The sequence below is a fragment of the Budorcas taxicolor genome, chromosome 8 (genome assembly GCF_023091745.1).
Source record: "Budorcas taxicolor isolate Tak-1 chromosome 8, Takin1.1, whole genome shotgun sequence".
Lineage (NCBI taxonomy): Eukaryota > Metazoa > Chordata > Mammalia > Artiodactyla > Bovidae > Budorcas > Budorcas taxicolor.
Window position 1 is genome coordinate 49,891,225 of NC_068917.1, and position 19,366 is coordinate 49,910,590.

Sequence of the window (19,366 nt, forward strand, 5' to 3'; positions counted from 1 at the left end):
GATGAATAAAAGATGCCCAATTCCTTTGGGGTTTCTTTCTCCCATTACATCCATGAGTTAGAACTGATTAGGTTAGGAAATTCCTTTTTTAAAACTTCAATAGCTCCTTTGAGTTCTCCTCCTTAAAGTCACCCACACCTTCAGATGAATTACTTCTAATCATCCGCAGGAGGGGATCTCAGATGCAGGGGCTGGCTGTGCAAGGAAGTCCTCCAAAGGGTTGGTGCCTTGGACTGTTGAAAGCAGCATGGGGAAGGGAGCTGCTAGATCAAGGAAAGTGTGTGAAGGATTCAAGATCAATTTACACAGGACCAGCGTGGTTACCATTACAGACAGTCCACTCTCCAAGCCAGTCTAGAGGGATATGATGGGACAGGGCACCAAACGCTTTTGTAAACATTTAGTATTTGTACACACATAGCAGCTTGAGAAAGCTAGTGTTTGGAGGTCAAGCCTGGAAGTTGCAGATCCCAGCTTCTCTCAAGTTGCTAACCTCCATTATATGGTCCAGGTTAGTTGTGCTTCACATGTAAAAACCCAGTTTCTGTGCTTTTTAGCCATTTATGTGTCTTCTTTGGAGAAATGTCAATTTAGATCTTCTGCCCATTTTTTGATTTTTTTTTTTTTGACATTGAGCTGCACAAGCTGTTTGTATATTTTGATTAATCCCTTGTCAGTTGCATAGTTTGCAAATATTTTCTCCCATTCTGTAGGTTGTGTTTTCATGTTGTTTATGGTTTCCTTTGGTGTGCAAAAGTTGTTAAGTTTAATTAGATCTCATTTGTGTATTTTTATTTTAATTACTCTAGGAGGTGGGTCAAAAAAGATATCATTGCAATTTAAGTCAGAGAGTGTTCTGCCTATGTTTTCCTTTAAGAGTATTATAGTATCCATCCTTATATTTAGGTCTTTAATTCACTTTATTTTTGTGTATGGTGTTAGAGAGTGTTTTAATTTCATTCTTTTTCAAGTGGCTTCTCAGTTTTCCCAGCACCACTTATTGAGAAGACTGTCTTTTCTCCATTGCATCTTCTTGCTTACTCTGTCACAGATTAGACCATAGGTGCATGGGTTTATCTCTGGACTTTCTATCTTATTCCACTGAGCTAGATTTCTGTTTTTGTGCTAGTAACATACTGTTTTAATGACTATGGCTTTGTAATATACCTTTGAAACTGCAATGAGGTATCACCTCAGACCTGTCAGAATGGCCATCATTAAAAACCTACAAACAATAAATACTGGAGAGGGTGTGGAGAAAAGGGAACCCTCCCATGGAGAAAGTATGGAGGTTCCTTAAAAAACTAAAAACAGAGCTACCATATGATCTAGCAATCCCAGTCCTTGGCATATATCTGGAGAGAACCATAATTCAAAAAGGATACACACATTCTAATATTCATCGCAGTACTATCTCCAACAGCTGGGAGATGGAAGCAACCTAAGTATCAATTGACAGAGGAATGGATAAAGAAGATATGGTATACATATATAGTGGAATACTATGCAGTCATTAAAAAGAATGAAATAATGCCACATGCAGCAACATGAATGGACCCAGGGAGTATCATACTAAGTAAAGTAAGTCAGGCAGAGAAAATCATATAATATCACTTATATGTGGAATCTAATAAAAATGATACAAATGAACCTATTTACAAAACAGAAACCAACTCAAGAATCTCAAAATCAAACGCATGATCACCAAAGGGAAAACACAAATCTTTAAAACAAATTTACGATTATCAAAGGGAAAACATGGGGAGGGGAGTGATGAATTGGGAGATTGGGATTAACACATATATGCTACTATACATAGAATAGATGACAATTGATGACCTACTGTATAGCACAAGGAACTCTACTCAATATTCTGTAATTACCTATATATGAAGAGAATATGAAAAATAATACATACATATATATATTTATAAGGGATGTACACCTAAACTAACATATTATAAGTCAACTATCTTCCAATAAAAGTCATTGGGAAAAAAAAAAAACACACCAATTCCTTAGTGGAAGGAGGAAAAGAGAAAAGGAAAATGAAGAGGAAGGAGCCCATGTCCTATGGCCCCTCCATTCCCCTAGTTCTCCTTATCATCAGTGTGGACTAGCATAGCTTTCATGGTATTTCCCACTTCATAGGACATTTAGAATATGTTCTCCTGCTCTTCCCAGCCTCCTTCCCATGCCAAACCATCAATCAACTTACACACTCTCTTCCAAGTTTGGAACACAAGCTTAACACTCATAGTTTAAATCCAGGGCCTGGCAAATTACCTACCCGCCTTCTTCTGAATATTTATGCCCAAATGCCAGGATGTCGGATGCCCGTCCACTCCCATCACAGACAACAACTGGCACAGGAGGGGTGTCTCGAAGGTACTCCAAGACAATTGAGATCACATTGGGTCCTCCTTCCACAATCAGTGCCACCACTGGAACGCCTTGACCGATTCCTGCATTAAAAAAGGAAAATAAAAGGAAAAAAAAGAGAAAAGAACACAAAGCCAGCAAACCAAAGAAACAAAAAGAGAAACAAAAAGCACAAACTAAAATTACTGAGCATGGGGAGGAAACAACATATGAAGGGATAACATACAGAGCGAAAATTTATAGAAAACCCTTTAGTAGAATTTTCCTACCAGAGAGTCCATTAGACTTTGCCCTCTCCCTGTAACTCCCAGGGTGCTGGGGTCAGTTAGAGTGTTCATGACAATACCTCACAGGGGAGGCATAGAGTGAGAAGGTGGGAAAGTTGGTTAGTAGAGGAAGCCAGTAGCCAAAAGATTGGAAGCTAAATGTGATCTTAAGCAAGTCTCATGTGGATTCAATGGCCAGTTTCCTATATGAAACATGGAAAGTTAAAAAAAAAAAAAAAAGTCACCTTCCTGAAGTTATCACAGTGCTAAGAAAATGCCTAAGTGGTTTTTATATCAAAGGCTACCAAAATCAGCTGGGGGTATATTTTAACTTGTAGAATCAACTGCTAGCTAAATTAGGGGTCTATCTATTTCAGGCCACAGGTGATCAGCTTGATTATGGATTTTTAACATATAACGGCCATAATAAATTACCAGGAGATATGGCATCTGCCACTTGCCATTATTGTGTCCTTCACCATAGAGTGAGTTGCCACGCACATGATGGGCAAACATTGGTTGAATTCAGCTGAATTAAGGAATTTCAGCTATTTACACTGAGTCAAGAGACACTGCTGTTTTCAAGTAAAAAATTACCCTAACATCAGCACTTATGTATGTTCAATCTAACATAATAAAGAGAAGTACTGAAAACAAATGTCCATGAGAGACCTGATGAGAAAAGAAAGTGAAAGAAAAGTGGAAGTGTTAGTCTCTCAGTCACGTCCTACTCTGCAACCCCGTGGACTGTAGCCTGCCAGGCTTCTCTCTCTGTCCATGGAATTCTCCAGGCAAGAATAGGGGAGTGGGTAGCCATTCCCTTCTCAAGCAGATCCTCCTGACCCAGGGATCAAACCTAGGTCTCCCTCATTGCAGGCAGATTCTTTACCATCTGAGCCACCAGGGAAGCCCATGAGAAACAAATTAGTTTTCAAGTGACACCTCAAGTTATCATCATTGGTGAACGAATAACTTCCTTTGTTCAATAACTTATTTTGTCACATTGTATTTTTTCACTCTATCTTCTCAGTATAGTTAGGAAAATGGCCAGTTCCATAACAATGAGATGGTTTCAAAAGGTACACAAAGCAGTTATCTTAAAAAGGAAAGAATCAAGCTTTTGTACCATTTCTGTAAATATGAACTGAAAAAACCCCTTAGTCACCTCAGTTCTTTGTCTTCCGCCTTCTGCTATGGTATTTTATCTTTTATCAAGAAACTACTTCCCTATGAGAAATGAGTTTGATGTTTGATTTCTTGCCCCATTAAGAAAAGATTCTATTAGACTTGTGTGACCAGTTTTACTTCTAAAGTATAAGTACATCAGTCTCCTTAGGGCCTTAAATCAGTGTTTTTCATGGTTTGATTTTCATCTGTAAAGAATGTCCAAAATGCCAGTTACACAAAGAAGAATGCTATTTTAAATTTACATTTAAAAAATGTAAGAAAATGACAATTGTTGATTAAGGCAGGAAGCCAAGATTTCTTTTTGTTCCCGAAAGGAATTGTGAGAGAGATGACTCATAGTCTCATCAGAGTTTTCTGTGGATGGGAAGTTTTTGAGAATTAACTCTCTCAAATCCAAGAAGAGGGAAGTAAAAGGTCATGCTGTTCTCCTTTGACCCAGAGCCCTAAGGACTCAAACAAAAGGGCATTTTAAAGCTCTGTTTTGGTGTCTGTGAAGGAGACACTTTCCCCACTGCTGTTGATTATGATTAAGTTCCTGTTGAAAGGCACATTGAAGATTAGGGCTAACTTGAAATGTTAATACAACATACTTCTTTTTGAGGAGAATTTTCTGACATTAAAAAATACCCACTCCTATACAGATTTATATTTTAAAGTGCCTTGGAAAAGACTCTTTTCCAAGGTACATTACAAGTTATTTTATAAAGCATTTTATGTTTAAACATAAACTTACATGTTTAAAGATATTTTATAAGGTATTTCCAAAGTACCAAGCCATTTAGTTTTCTCCTTTGCTTTTCTTCAGCACATACTCCCATATTGTTTTATGTCAAGGGATGATACACCATACCTGCTGTTTTATACCAAATGATAACATTTACACTACTTCTAGGATCTTCTAAGATAGGCTAAATTCTGTTTAGCCTAAATTGGCTAAATTCTCATTCTCGAGCACTGATTCTATCAGTGGATCATTACTCCTACTCACAGACCAACTATGATCCATTCATGGAGGAAGAAGTCATAAAATGGACCTTCTAGAATGTTCCTGATCTAGAGTCTACCAGACAATAGGCAAGATGTCTGGAAAATTCTCCTCTCTTTGAGAGGAAACATAGGTGCAAATGGGGCTTTCCTGGTGACTTAGACAGTAAAGGATCCACCTGCAATGCAGGAGAGCTGAGTTCAATCCCTAGGTCAGGAAGATCCCCTGGAGAAGGGCATGGAAACCCCCTTCAGTATTCTTACCTGGAGAATCCCATGGACAGGACCCTGGCGGGCTACAGTCCATGAGGTCACAATGAGTCAACACAACAAAGCAACTGAGCACACACCCATGCATAGGTGCAAAGGATCACTTTTCATGGCAGATGTGAGCAATAGGCTGTCAGCTGTATCTGTCAATAAATCAAACTGTTATACCCTAGAAATAGAGAAGCATTTAGATGGTCATGTTTCCTGTATTTGAAATGAAGCTGTAAGCAACTGAAATGAAGAAAATGACTATATTAATTCATATATATATATATCAGGGCTAAAAATTGGATGGAGCAAAAATCAAAACATTATCTATTTTTTCATAAATTGAATATATTCAATATATCTAATGACTCCAAATTCTCTCCCATTTCCTTTAGATAAAAATTTGTTCCAAAGACTATTAAAAACCTTTAAAGCCTAAAATAGTAGCAGTTTTGATTTTCTTAGTTACAGGTGGTAGAGAATCAGGCCATGCCTAAAAATATGCTTTGTGTAAATTAAATGTGCCAATATATGGTGACATTAAACTTTTTTGTCAATACACACACAGATACACACACATACACACACCCTACTCTCATGTATTGCCTTTTTCTGAGAAAAGAAAATGATATAAAATAATTAGTAATGATCCAAAGTAATGGTCCTTAGCCTATTTTTTTTTTTTTTGAGACAAGAATCTTTGAATACTTTTGTGAATCCAGTGAAACCCAATGATCTTTTCCCAAGAAAAACAAAGGCACATATGGACAGTCACAAAAATACTTCTATGCAATTTTAAAAGTTCATGGATTCCTAAAGTCTATTCATAAAAACCTTGCTAATGGACTCTCACAAAGCCCCACCCTAAATTAAGAACATTGATACACAGTTGGTCATCTGTATCTGTGAGTTTCACATCCATGAATTCAACCAACTGCAAATCGAAAAAAAAAATTCCAGCAAGATCCAAAAAGCAAAACTTGAATTTGCTGGGCGTTGGCAATTAATGCCATAGCATTGATCTGTATTGAGTATTATAAGTGATTTAGAGGTGATTTAAAGTTTACTGCAGGACGCGCATGGGCTGCCTGCAAATACTGCACCATTTTATACAAAGGACTTGAGCATCTGCAGTTTTGGTGTCTGGGGGGTGGGACTGGAACCAATCTCCTGAGGATACCAAAGGACCACTATATATGCAATGAGCATCAGTCTGTGTTCTTTTATGAAGCTCACTGAAAGTCAAAGTGTTAGTTGCTCAGTCATGTCCGCCTCTTTGTGACCCCATGGACCGTTAGGCTCCTTTGTCCATGGAATTTTCCAGGCAAGAATATTGGAATGGGTTGCCATTCCCTTCTCCAGGGAATCTTCCCGACCCAGGCATCGAACCTGGGTCTTCTGCAATGCAGGCAGATTCCCCTGAGCCACCAGGGCAATTCAGTCCCATCATTTCATGGCAAATAGATGGGGAAACAATGAAAACAGCGCAGACTTTATTTTCTTGGACTCCAAAAATCACTGCAGATGGTGATTGCAGCCATGAAATTAAAAGATGCTTGCTCCTTGGAAGAAGAGCTATGACCAACCTAGACAGCATATTAAAAAGCAGAGACATTACTTTGCTGACTAAGGTCTGTCTAGTCAAAGCTATGGTTTTTCCAGTAGTCATGTATAGATGTGAGAGTTGGACTATAAACAAAGCTGAATGCCAAAGAATTGATGCTTTTGAACTGTGGTGTTGGAGGAGACTCTTTAGAGTTCCTTGGACTGCAAGGAGATCCAACCAGTCCATTCTAAAGGAAATTAGTCCTGAATATTCACTGGAAGGACTGATGCTAAAGCTGAAGTTCCAATACTTTGGCCACCTGATGTGAAGAACTGACTCACTACAAAAGGCCCTGATGCTGGGAAAGATTGAAGGCAGGAAAAGTAGGGGACAACAGAGGATGAGATGGTTGGACGGCATCATTGACTTGATGGACTTGAGTCTGAGAAAGCTCTGGGAATTGGTGATGGACAGGGAAGCCTGGCGTGCTCCAGTCCATGGGGTCACAAAGAGTTAGACACAACTCAGCAACTGAACTTAACTGATGAAATGCACTGAGGCATCTGAGACAGGTTCTAGAAAAGGTTTTCAGACAAAACACTAGTCTGGGGAAACTATATCACATTGTTACTGCCCAGTTATATTGATTAACCAAACTTCCACTGTCTATAGTTTACTTCTCCTCCTATCCTTCATTCCTTTCTCTTTTTCTTGTTTTTCTTGATTTCTTCCATTCACATTTTCTTTTCTAAATGGTATTTTGGATAAGGGATATTTTAAAAGTCTCTAGAGAAAATAAATTTTATAAATCTGTAGCATATGACCTCATTAGCAAAGAAAAAAGCTTTTTAAAATACCAAGAATGGTATATTTTTATTAGTGAAATAAAGAAAGCATTTTGAGAACTCACTGAAGATCCAGCTGGATTCATAAGGACCACTACCAATTTATGCCCACAAAGGAAGTAATATAATTACTCTAAAGAGCTTCACAAATGTACTTGTTCATCTGAAACTACTGACGGACCAGTCACAAAAAGCAGTTTAGATTTATAGTTTTTTAAAAATACAACCTTTATTATTACCAAAAAGTTCTCATTTTATCTAGGTCCCTCAGAGGCTTTTTTTGGTCAATACTTGCTCTTTTGGTTTGGGGAAAATAGGTTAATTCCTTACTTGATAATAATAATTTTTCATTTTCTACCAGAAAAAAGAACTTCTTAGAGATTTCCATTAGAATTTAATTTTAGAGCAACACAACATTGCTTAATTAGGAAGAGGCAAGATGTTTGCCACACTCTTTATAGTTTTTGTAATTTTGGAACTGGAAGCATTATAGCCTATAAAAAAAAAATGTGAGCTTGAGTAATGGACTTAGCAATCTAGGGGATTCCAGGTTGACCCAGGGCTTTTAAATTATAAACTGAGACCCAATTAATGCTTCTTTGCAGAAGATAACCTTTTAGACTTCTGTCTCATTTTGTTATACCTGCTATGCAGTTCAGCCTGGGCTACCAATAATTCAAATATTGTCAAAATTGGCATTAAACAAAGAACAGGTTGGGTACTGTGAAGAAGGGAGGTGGAAGGGATAGAAGAACGTCTTAAAATTCCAGAAGAGTTTTTCCCCTTTCTTTCTCCATTGGCATGAGACTATAATCTATGATCAGTTCAGCCACAAGTAAAAATACTTGGTGTACTGTAGCGAAATTCTTGGACAACTAGAAATTTGATCCAACTAAATTAATCCTTTAGTTTACTGTCAACCTTACTGTATATGACCTAAAATGCCAATGGGCTCAGAAATACTGTATTTTTTGTTGGAAAACAGTTTATTATTTACATAATGATGGAGCATAGAAGATTGATATTAAGTCAGTGACCAAAGCCACATATCATGTGATCATTACAGTATAGGTCATTTAGAAAAGAGGCTTGAAACTTTACATGAGAGATGACTTCTTGAAGATCTTAGTCACTTTGAGACCAAGACAGTGATGGGTAGACATTTCTGTTTACCAGATAAAATTGTTTAGCAGTAACATGGACACAGTTAACTCACTGGCCTTGCCAGTTCTGGGATTATGTGGTTCTTAATGATTCAGAAGTTTGTCAAGAGAATTCATATGCTTTGAAAGTATGCACATAGTGAGAGTTTGTCAACATAGTTTATGCTGCACAATTATAAATTTATATTAGTAAAATTTGTACATTATTAAAAAGCACTGAACACATCCTCTTTATCCCATTTCTCATTTGAATAGTCTAGTCTTTGATTCAATGGTTGACTCAACCAATAGATATACTGGTCACTGTCTCCTGTATTTGGACTATAAAGGGGTGATAAACTCACTGAGCCACTAAGGTCTTGTAGTTTACAAACAGAACTTTATACAGATCGGGGGGTGGGTGGGTGGCAACAATTACTGTAGTGATGGGAGAAGAAGCAGTCAAGCTATTAGTATCTACCTGATTTTAATAGGTACCAGTTTACTGCCTACTTGAGAAATAGTGACTGAAGTTTGCATAATGCTACAGCTTTTTACAAGTATTGAATAGTTTTAGAATTAGGTTCTTGCTACTCTTAATGCAACTCTTCTGTGGTCTGGAAATTCTGGGATGGATTTATGAAAATTAAATAAAGCTGGTAATCAGCTATATTTGACAACACTCGCTATTCTTGGTTATTAAGTTTAAGATGCTTCTTACAATTAGGAAGTTTACCAGAACATGAATATTCAGGTATAACTGTAGAATATTACTCTACAGAGAATAATATTTTAATATGCTTTCCCCCCCCCAAAATAAACATGATTGGAAATCTCTGAGCTACTAAGGAGCAGCATGAGCCCAAGAAAATATCTAGGGATGATATAAAAAAATGCACCTCATTTTAACTAGAATGTCTCTTCAGTCTTCGAAGGAAGCAGATGTTTTAGATACTGCCTTCATGTTTTGGAGATAGAATACATTATCTATCCAAGAGAACAGAACTATAATTGGAATGTGCCTGATCTTACTTGGAAGTGGGTAATAAACCCATTTGTTCTAACAAATCCTGACCATATACTCAATTGGTAAATGCCAATTCCACTTCAAACCAATGTCATGTTTCATTATTGTTACAATTTTTTGTTACTATAATTCTCCACCTAAATGGATGCTTGGAAAATTATTTGGAAATATAAAATACTGCACAAATTATTGGAGAAGGCAATGGCACCCCACTCCAGTACTCTCGCCTGGAAAATCCCATGGACAGAGAAGCCTGGTAGGCTGCAGTCCATGGGGTCGCTAAGAGTCGGACATGACTGAGCGACTTCACTTTCACTTTTCACTTTTATGATTGGAGAAGGAAATGGCAACCCACTTCAGTATTCTTGCCTGGAGAATCCCAGGGACAGAGGAGCCTGCTGGGCTGCTGTCTATGGGGTTGCACAGAGTCGGACACGACTGATGCGACTTAGCAGCAGCAGCAGCAGCAGCACAAATTATTAAGTCAGGAGAAAATCACATGCAACAAGATGCTTCACGTTTAGACATTTAATCTAGTCTTCACCTTCGCCTGTCCTTAACATACGGAAAGTCCTCAGATGCTCTTTTCTCAGTGTGAGGACCCTGGCAGGAGACAGTAGTTGGGGGCCCTTTGGAGAAGAAAAATTGGGGATGGAAGAGGTTGGTGTTTTTTTTTTTGAGGTAGGGTTTTAAGAGGCAATATTCAGGTCTAACTTGAGTGTAAACATACCATCTACACGGTGTCAGGTAGGCCTTCATTTTGGAGCATAGCTGATGCTCACGTGGGAAGCCTGATCACCAGTCATGGTGACTCCTCTGCTTCTCTCACTCACAAGGTCTATCAAGGAACTTCACTCCAACAGCAGACGGGATTTAGATGGCTTTCCAAGAGTTCCAAGTCCAAAGGCAGAGACAGTGATCAAACCACTCTGAATACCCTTGACTCCTGGAGAGGGGCACTCTCTCCTATAAGCCAGCTAGGCTGGGGCATTGCTTGCTCCTCCCTGGCAACATGGGCCCCAAGACTGGGGTTTTGCCTTGATTTCAATGAAGTTTTCTGGAAGCACTTTGTCATGCAACAGCACCACCACCCCAGCCCTACGCTTCAGAAACCTGGCCCTGTCTCACTCTCTCAGACAACACTCTTCTTTAGATCACAGGATGCCTGTCTGGAACTGGGCTGAACCTATCCTGTCCTGATCTCCGCCTCTGATTCTCAGTTCCACAACTGCCTCTACCTTCATTTATCTGCTGCCTCCTGTTGACCCCCACTTTCCGGCTCAGCATTTCTTCTATTTCCTTCAATCTCTTCTATTTTACCCCCTTACTACTATAAACTTTGACAATATGTTTACACAAAACTACTAACATGGTAGCTGGAATTATGCAGAAATGCATCTTGATATGAATTGATAAACCAAAAATATATTTTAGAATTCTACACACATCTAATACACAGAGTTGGCATAAAATTCATAGGGTTGTTTAGAGTAATAAATTGAGCTATTTGTAAAGCACATAGAACAGAGACTGGCACTTACTGAGAACTATGTGGTTAAACAAACACAAATATAAAGATTCTTATTTATATTTATTAGGCTTATAAAAGGTTTCTACTTTAAATGTATAAATGATTCATGAAGATAAATGTACTTTATGTATTTAAACCAAAAGAATGCTCAGACAAATATTTTGAAACACACTTTTCTGAAGTCTGAATATTCTCTCATGCAGACCAATACGCTTGCTGCTGCTGCTAAGCTGTTTCAGTCGTGTCCGACTCTGTGCGACCCCATAGACGGCAGCCCACCAGGCTCCTCCATTCCTGGGATTCTCCAGGCAAGAACACTGGAGTGGGTTGCCATTTCCTTCTCCAATGCATGAAAGTGAAAACTGAAAGTGAAGTCGCTCAGTCGTGTCCGACTCTTCACAACCCCATGGACTGCAGCCTACCAGGCTCCTCTGCCCATGGGATTTTCCAGGCAAGAGTACTGGAGTGGGGTGCCATTGCCTTCTCCAATAATATGCTTAGGAAGCCCAATTCCTTTATCTTGTATCAAAACACTAGAAGTCTGCTTTGGTGTAGGTGATCTTTCATGTCATTCTCCAAATGCTTTCTACCAAAGGGCTTCTCCTCAGTGATTCAATCAACTTAAGTCTTTTGAATTCTCTGGGTTGGACAGAGATGTAAATGCCAAAGAACAGAACCCATAAGTTGATTTCAAGGATTTTAAATGCTAATAAACAAACTTAGCTTTTGACTTAGTCAATGGAAAAACAGTTATCCTCTCAAGGCCAGATAGCTCTGACTGAAATGTTCTGCTATTAATGTCTGTATGTTTTTAGGACATCCAAACAACATCCCATGTGAATCATTTCAAAAGAAAGGGAACAGCCAATCCCAAAGGCTATAAGCAAGTATTACTTTCATAAAAAGAGAGCGCCAGCATTATTTTCTTTGAGGCCATTGTTTGCAGGCTGAATGTTTTAATGTAATTGATCTAAGTCTACAAGAAAACTCACTCAAACAAAGCTATAGCCTTCTTAGTCTGCTCTGTTCAAAAGCCACATCAAAAGGCATTCCTTGCCTTCTCAAATATAAGGTAATCAAAGTGGTTCTAACTCATTTTACTTTTTAATTCTTTCCCCTATAAATGTGCCAGGAACCAAGTCCACAGCTTGTACAAGTTCCATTGGCTTCTTGGCAGAATTCATAAGCAGCAGAGCAGCCAGGGGAATTATGAATTGAAAAAACATGGACAGACCTAGCCCACAGTGCAGGGCATACCTGGGTAGGAGAGGGAAATGGTAAGAGAAAGAAAAATATTGCTGGTAATGGCAAAATGGCATATCAATTTGCCCTTCCAAAATAATTTTAAAAAATCTCTCTGCATCATTTGAAGGAGTCTGCAATTATTTCTCCCTGCTCTAAATGTGAAACGTTTGATTCTCTCTTTGAGGCATATTCTTTTTAACTTACTCTTTCTGGAGAACTTACATGCATCCTGCAGTTCCCAGGTTCAAAGACAAGTCTACCTTATGCCCCTCCTTTCACCCCCCACCAGGCAGAACTAACTATTCTCATTGTGTGTTCTCACAGTACTTACTTTTTTAAGAAGCCCATGCCAATGGATATTCTTTATAAATTTGTCAACAAACTGTATTGTTATAAAAGAAAAAATTCTCATAGTACCTTATATATCTCTCATTAAATTCCACGTTTGGACATCTCTTTTCTCTCTAGGTAGGTTTATCTTTGTATCCACAGCATATCATATAGTGTTCTACATGCTGTGGTTGCTCACTAAAATTTGGGTACAGAAGGAAGGCAAGATACTGAATCTCCTCAAATATATCCTGATTGCTCATATATTAGACAATGATGTAATTATTTCCATAGAAATGTTCAAATCTTTTATGATATAAACTAATTTCCCTCAGTCAACTGATCTGAGTTTCAAGGCATTCCGATCTGATTTAAATTCTCATGAAATCAGGAAGTGAAGTGAAGTGAATTGAAAGTCACTCAGTTATGTCCTACTCTTTGCGACCCCATGGACTTATACAGTCCACGGAATTCACCAGGGCAGAATACTAGAGTGGGTAGCCTTTCCCTTCTCCAGGAGATCTTCCCAACCCAGGAATTGAACCCAGGTCTCCCGCATTGCCGGCGGATTCTTTACCAGCTAAGCCGCCAGAGAAGCCCAAGAATACTGGAGTGGGTAGCCTATCCCTTCTACAGCAGATCTTCCCAACCCAGGAATTGAACCGGGGTCTCCTGCATTGCAGGTGGATTCTTTACCAACTGAGCTATGAGGGAAGCCCTCATGAAATCAGGAATTATGCCAAATGCCCAGTTTCTGTGCTGTTAGTTTTCCTGTGGACTACTGAGATTGCTTTCTGATTTCTCTGCCTCTGCAACAAACATCACGTAACTGCTAGTTATCATCTGTAAATAGTCTTATCTGTAACAGTCTTTAGTGGGTTCCCAATACTTATAGATAAAAGTCCAAATCATTTTGTATGACAGACAAGGCTCCCTATATGCTGAACCCAATCTTAATTCACAGCCTCAGCTCTCCAGAACTTTCTGTTCACTCTGATTCTAGTCTCATCCAGACTATTTTCTCTATCCTTCATCTAGGATTATTTTAAAATTTCTCTTCAGCTATCCTAATTTTCAGAAAGGGTTATCTTGCTCTAATCTGGGTTTCATGAGGAAGAACTTTTCCTAAACTCATCCTTGGGTTTCCTATGCTCTTTTACTCACTTGGTAAATTGAAGAAGAATTGGATTTGCTCACTCTTCTTTCTCTTGGCATCTTCCTGCCTGCAGGAAACCTGACATCTCCCAACTCCCCCAGTACTGCCCCTGAGGATGTGTGCAGTGGGATGGGGGATGAAGGCTGACTGTGGAATTCTGCATAATGCTGGTGAGTCCATAAACCCACTTGGTCAATAGTCTAAAAGTCATGTATGCTAACTTGTCCCTCAACTAAAAATGATATTCTGTGTTCCATCAACTACTTCTTTTATTTCTCAAAGTGTTTAGAACTTGAATGAGGAATAGAGGTGCTATTTATTGTGGACCCTTATAAACTCTAACTCAATCTTCCAAGTCCAGTTCAAATTTTACCAATTCCTGAGGCTCTTCCTAACTCCCTGAGGCAATATTAATTATTCATTCCTTTGTAGTCCCATTGTTTAGTTTTTTATTTTTCTACATATCCTATGGCACTTTTAAAATTCTGCTTTGCTTTAATGAAAGTTTCATTCACTACACTGTAAACTCTTTGGGACAGAGACAACATTCTAGTTTCTACAGTGCCTTACACTTAGAAGGCAGTTCAAATAAATACTTCTGAAATGAAACAAAATTAGAAAGTACAATGTCTAGGGTCTATACCTTGGGACTACTGCTGCTGCTGCTGCTGCTAAGTCGCTTCAGTCATGTCTGACCCTCAGCGACCCCATGGACTGCAGCCTACCAGGCCCCTCCATCCATGGGATTTTCCAGGCAAGAGTACTGGAGTGGGCTGCCATTTTCTTCTCCATACCTTGGGACTAGCACACCTGAAAAGGAGTGACTAAATAAATAGGTTGTTGTAAAGAGACTGAATATCATATCTCTATACTATTGATGAAAACTGCTGAAGTAGAGATGACAGCCATTTAAATGGCCCTTGGTGTTCTTTCACAGGCTTTTACTACTGGCCTCAGTTGTGGTTAGAGACCTAGACGAGAACATGGTCAGAAACCTGGGTGAGTGCTCACACTTTGCCTGTCCATCTGGATTAAATTTGGAAGAGTCCAGATTCTTATTTATGTCTCAGAATTGGACCTAGCTAGAGTGACAACACGGAGAAGGCAATGGCAGCCCACTCTAGTACTCTTGCCTGGAGAATACCATAGATGCAGGAGCCTGGAAGGCTGCAGTCCATGGAGTCGCGAAGAGTCTGACACAACTGAGCGACTTCCCTTTCACTTTTTACTTTCATGCATTGGAGAAGGAAATGGCAACCCACTCCAGTGTTCTTGCCTGGAGAATCCCAGGGATGGCGGAGCCTGGTGGGCTGCCGTCTAGGGGGTCACACAGAGTTGGACACAACTGACGTGACTTAGCAGTAGCAGCAGCAGAATGACAACATGTCCTGGCCACTGGGTAAAACGATGCAAGGTTTACATTCTTCCCCTTGCTGGAAGAATGTCCATAAAAGCTATTACTTCCTCTGGCTGAGATGAATAGGGAACTATATGACTAAAGTGGAAACCTAATTCTGCCTCTGACATGATGGATACATATTAGCAGCTAAGTTGCTGTAGACCAGGAGTGACCTTCATTTACCACCCAAGTTATTATAGTTATTAAGATAACTGACTGCCATTAAAATGTATGAGACAATGGAAGGGTACTGATTATTTGGGATTTAGTACTGATATTTAATTCAATTTCTGACCAGCAGCTGGGAAAAGCAATACATTTTTATTTGATTATCTGGCATCTTTTCCAAAAGATAATGTGCCCAATCTGATCAAAACTTGACTGTTACTAAATTCTCAGTGAGAAAATGGTGACAATGTCATGGGGAACCTTCTTGCTTCTGGTTTCAAGTTTCCATGGGGAGGGAGCTCCATTTGGGTGACTCATCTAGCCTTCTGTCCTTCTCTTACTCATCTCCACATGTAGAATTGAGGAACCTGGTTGAGGAGAAGGCAATGGCACTCCACTCCAGTACTCTTGCCTGGAAAATCCCATAGACAGGGGAGCCTGGTGGGCTGCCGTCTATGGGGTTGCACAGAGTTGGACACGACTGAGTGCCTTCACTTTCACTTTTCACTTTCATGCATTGGAGAAGGAAATGGTAATGCACTCCAGTGTTCTTTCCTGGAGAATCCCAGGGACAAGGGAGCCTGGTGGGCTGCCGTCTATGGAGTTGCAGAGAGTCGGATGCAACCGAAGCGACGCAGCAGCAGCAGCAGCAGCAACCTGGTTGAAAAGTCTTTTGGTGAGGAGGATTTATCATCTTTTTTCCTTTTTCTCCATGGACCAGTGCCTGTCAGTGATATTAGTAAAGTTGCTTCTGTAGACCCAATTTTCTTCTCTGGTTGGCTGCCTATGGGCTGAAATGAGCAGGCAAACCCATTTGGCCCTCACACTAAGTCATTATCTCCAACTACTTCATCATTAATAAAAGTGATATTTTGATCTCCATCTGCTTGACTCTAGTGTTCAACTCTCAATTTGAATCTTGTCCTGTCAAGAGTGAGTTATAATTTACTGGACTTCCTCAAGGTCCAACATCATGAATCACAATGCTGTTATTTCTGTTTCTGGCATTCATTTTGAAGCAGCATTTAACTAATTTGAGCCTCTGGTTCAAGTTTGTGAGCATGATCTTATTTTTCAAATGCAAATAAAGCCTTTTCTGAAGACAATTTTTCCTTAATTTCCTTATAGTTCCTTAAAAGGAAACAACAACTGCCACAGATTTTAAAAAAGCTTATCAAAAAATGGAGCCCAAACAAGGTGCTTATGAATTTCTGGGTTGCAGTGAATGACTATATGTAGTGAAGTCTACTCAGCCAACTGACTGAAGGCTCTTTCCCCCACAGGTGAAGTAGCAGCTATAGCCAGAGCACCCACCAGTTGCTGGGCACTCAGCCAGGCAGACTGTACATGCTCACTCAATTTGCTCCCCAACTCTAAGATAGAGATATTATCCACATTTTACAGTTAAATAAATGGAGGCATTGAGAGCAAATTACAAGTCTGAACAGGGTTTCAAACAGAGGTCTGTTAGGAAATTCAGAGCCTGCACTCTGCATTCTACTTGGCTTGTCTCTCATTATGGTGACTATGTAATTTATCATGCAAAAACCAGGGCGTTCTCATAAGTGAAGAGGTCATCATTAATAATTTCTGGGGGATGAAAACCAGAACTATTTAGTTTTGGACAAACCTATACATATGATGGATGTGAGAGCTGGACTGTGAAGAAGGCTGAGCACCGAAGAATTGATGCTTTTGAACTGTGGTGTTGGAGAAGACTCTTGAGAGTCCCTTGGACTGCAAGGAGATCCAACCAGTCCATTCTGAAGGAGATCAACCCTGGGATTTCTTTGGAAGGAATGATGCTAAAGCTGAAACTCCAGTATTTTGGCCACCTCATGTGAAGAGTTGGCTCATTGGAAAAGACTCTGATACTGGGAGGGATTGGGGGCAGGAGGAGAAGGGGACGACCGAGGATGAGATGGCTGGATGGCATCACGGACTCGATGGACGTGAGTCTGAGTGAACTCCGGGAGTTGGTGATGGACAGGGAGGCCTGGCGTGCTGTGATTCATGGGGTCGCAAAGAGTCGGACACGACTGAGCGACTGAACTGAACCATGGCAATGGCACCCCACTCCAGTACTCTTGCCTGGAGAATCCCATGGACGGAGAAGCCTGGTGGGCTGCAGTCCATGGGGTAGCTAAGAGTCGGACATGACTGAGCGACTGCACTTTCACTTTTCACTTTCATGCATTGGAGAAGGAAATGGCAACCCACTCCAGTGTTCTTGCCTGGAGAATCCCAGGGATGGGGGAGCCTGTCTATGGGGTCGCACAGAGTTGGACACGACTGAAGCAACTTAGCAGCAGCAGCATACATATGATCTCTCTAAGGTCTCAAATGAATTTCTAGCAGATTTTTAAAAACAGATGCCAATTTCAGATATTTAGAAAGGAGCCTGAGTTTATTCACTGTTTCTTTGTTTGCCTCTTCCTGGCTTACAAAAGCCAAGACTCACTAGCTGCCCCTCCCTGATTCCTGAGATCCAGTTTCTAGTGCCATCTAAATAAATCACAGCTGTTCATTATCAGAGATATTTCTTCCTCTAGACACACAGAGGGATGAAGCTCCAAGGAAGGATTAGATCATTAAGCAAAGGAAAATAGCAACAATAATATCAGCAGCACCTGCATAAATCCTTTAGGGGGAAATGATCAATTTAAAGTTTTTCTCATGTTCTAGAATATCCTTGTTGGTGCTGGAAATAAATAACTTCTTTTCTCTCTTATAAATAAATGCCTCATTATATTCAATCACTTATGCACACTGGAGTGTCGTGATGAGAAATTGGATATAGTCAAAACCTGGGGGCATGCAGGGGGTATTCTGGGTCCTTAATCACTGGAGGTGGTTAACCTCATTATCCTACTCTGTCAAGTTGGTGGGAAGTAGCCACTTGGCTTATTACTACTGTTGCCATGAAGAGTCATTTGACTGCAATAATAAGTGCTAACTTATTAGGGTTAGCACTTTAGGGTTATCCTAATGTTTTATATATATATAAAAGAGTGTGACACTCAAAGGACTGTTCTTAAAACCCTGATTCTAATGTGCAAAGAACTAGTTTGTGCATTGAAAATTATCACAGGAAGGGGTGGGTGGAAATGCCCATTTTTCAGTTCTCGGCTCTTCTTACCATCAGTGTCTTCTCTAGCAGGATGGCTATCAAACTTAGCATGCTCCAGAATCACCTCGAGGATCAGCTAAAATACACAAAGCTTCTGATCAGTGGGTCTAGAATGGGACTTGAGGATGTGCATTTCTTTACCAGCTGATCCACAAGGGAAGCCTGAGGATGTACATTTCTAACAAGTTTCTGGGTGATGCTGTTGTTGCTGGTCCAGGGACCACATTTTGAGAACTACTGTCTTCACAGTGCAGGGAGAGGAGACTTTGGCCTTTGAAAATAAGTGAAATCTAAGATGTGCCCCTTGGAGTAAATTAACATGAAAGCCCCTGCAGCATTACTGAAACATCCTTGTTATATTTCCAATAGTCTATTAAAGTCTAAACAAGAGTCTGCAAACTTTTCCTATAACTGGCCAGACAGCAAATGTTTTCAGCCTTGCAGGCCAGAAGATTTCTGTTGCAAGTGATCAACTCTGCCACTACAGCATGAAAGCAGCCTGAGACGGTACAGGAAAGAAGGAGCACTGACCTGGCTATGTTCCAATAAAGCTTTGTTTACAAGATGAGTGATGTGCTGGTTTTGGCCTATAGGCCATAGCTTGCCAACCTTTGAGTAACTAATGTTAAAAATGATTCATATAAGGCAACATCTGTTAGTTTGCCAAGTCCAAGTATGCCTATGATCAATGAGAAACCAACCAAGCTGGAAACCTGTGTCAGCCAAGCACTGACACCTGTATCCGCTGCACATGGTTGGTAGACTACTG

The 19,366-nt window shown here is 39.9% G+C and overlaps 1 protein-coding gene across 1 annotated transcript in view; it reads right to left on the bottom strand.

Annotated features, from left to right (window-relative positions):
* TRPM3 (transient receptor potential cation channel subfamily M member 3) overlaps nt 1–19,366 on the bottom strand; it is a 937,530-nt gene that overhangs the window by 213,268 nt on the left and 704,896 nt on the right. The window contains exon 7 of the mRNA XM_052644496.1: nt 2,291–2,465. Within this exon, the coding sequence (XP_052500456.1) occupies nt 2,291–2,465 (175 nt within the window). The remainder of the gene's footprint in view (nt 1–2,290; nt 2,466–19,366) is intronic.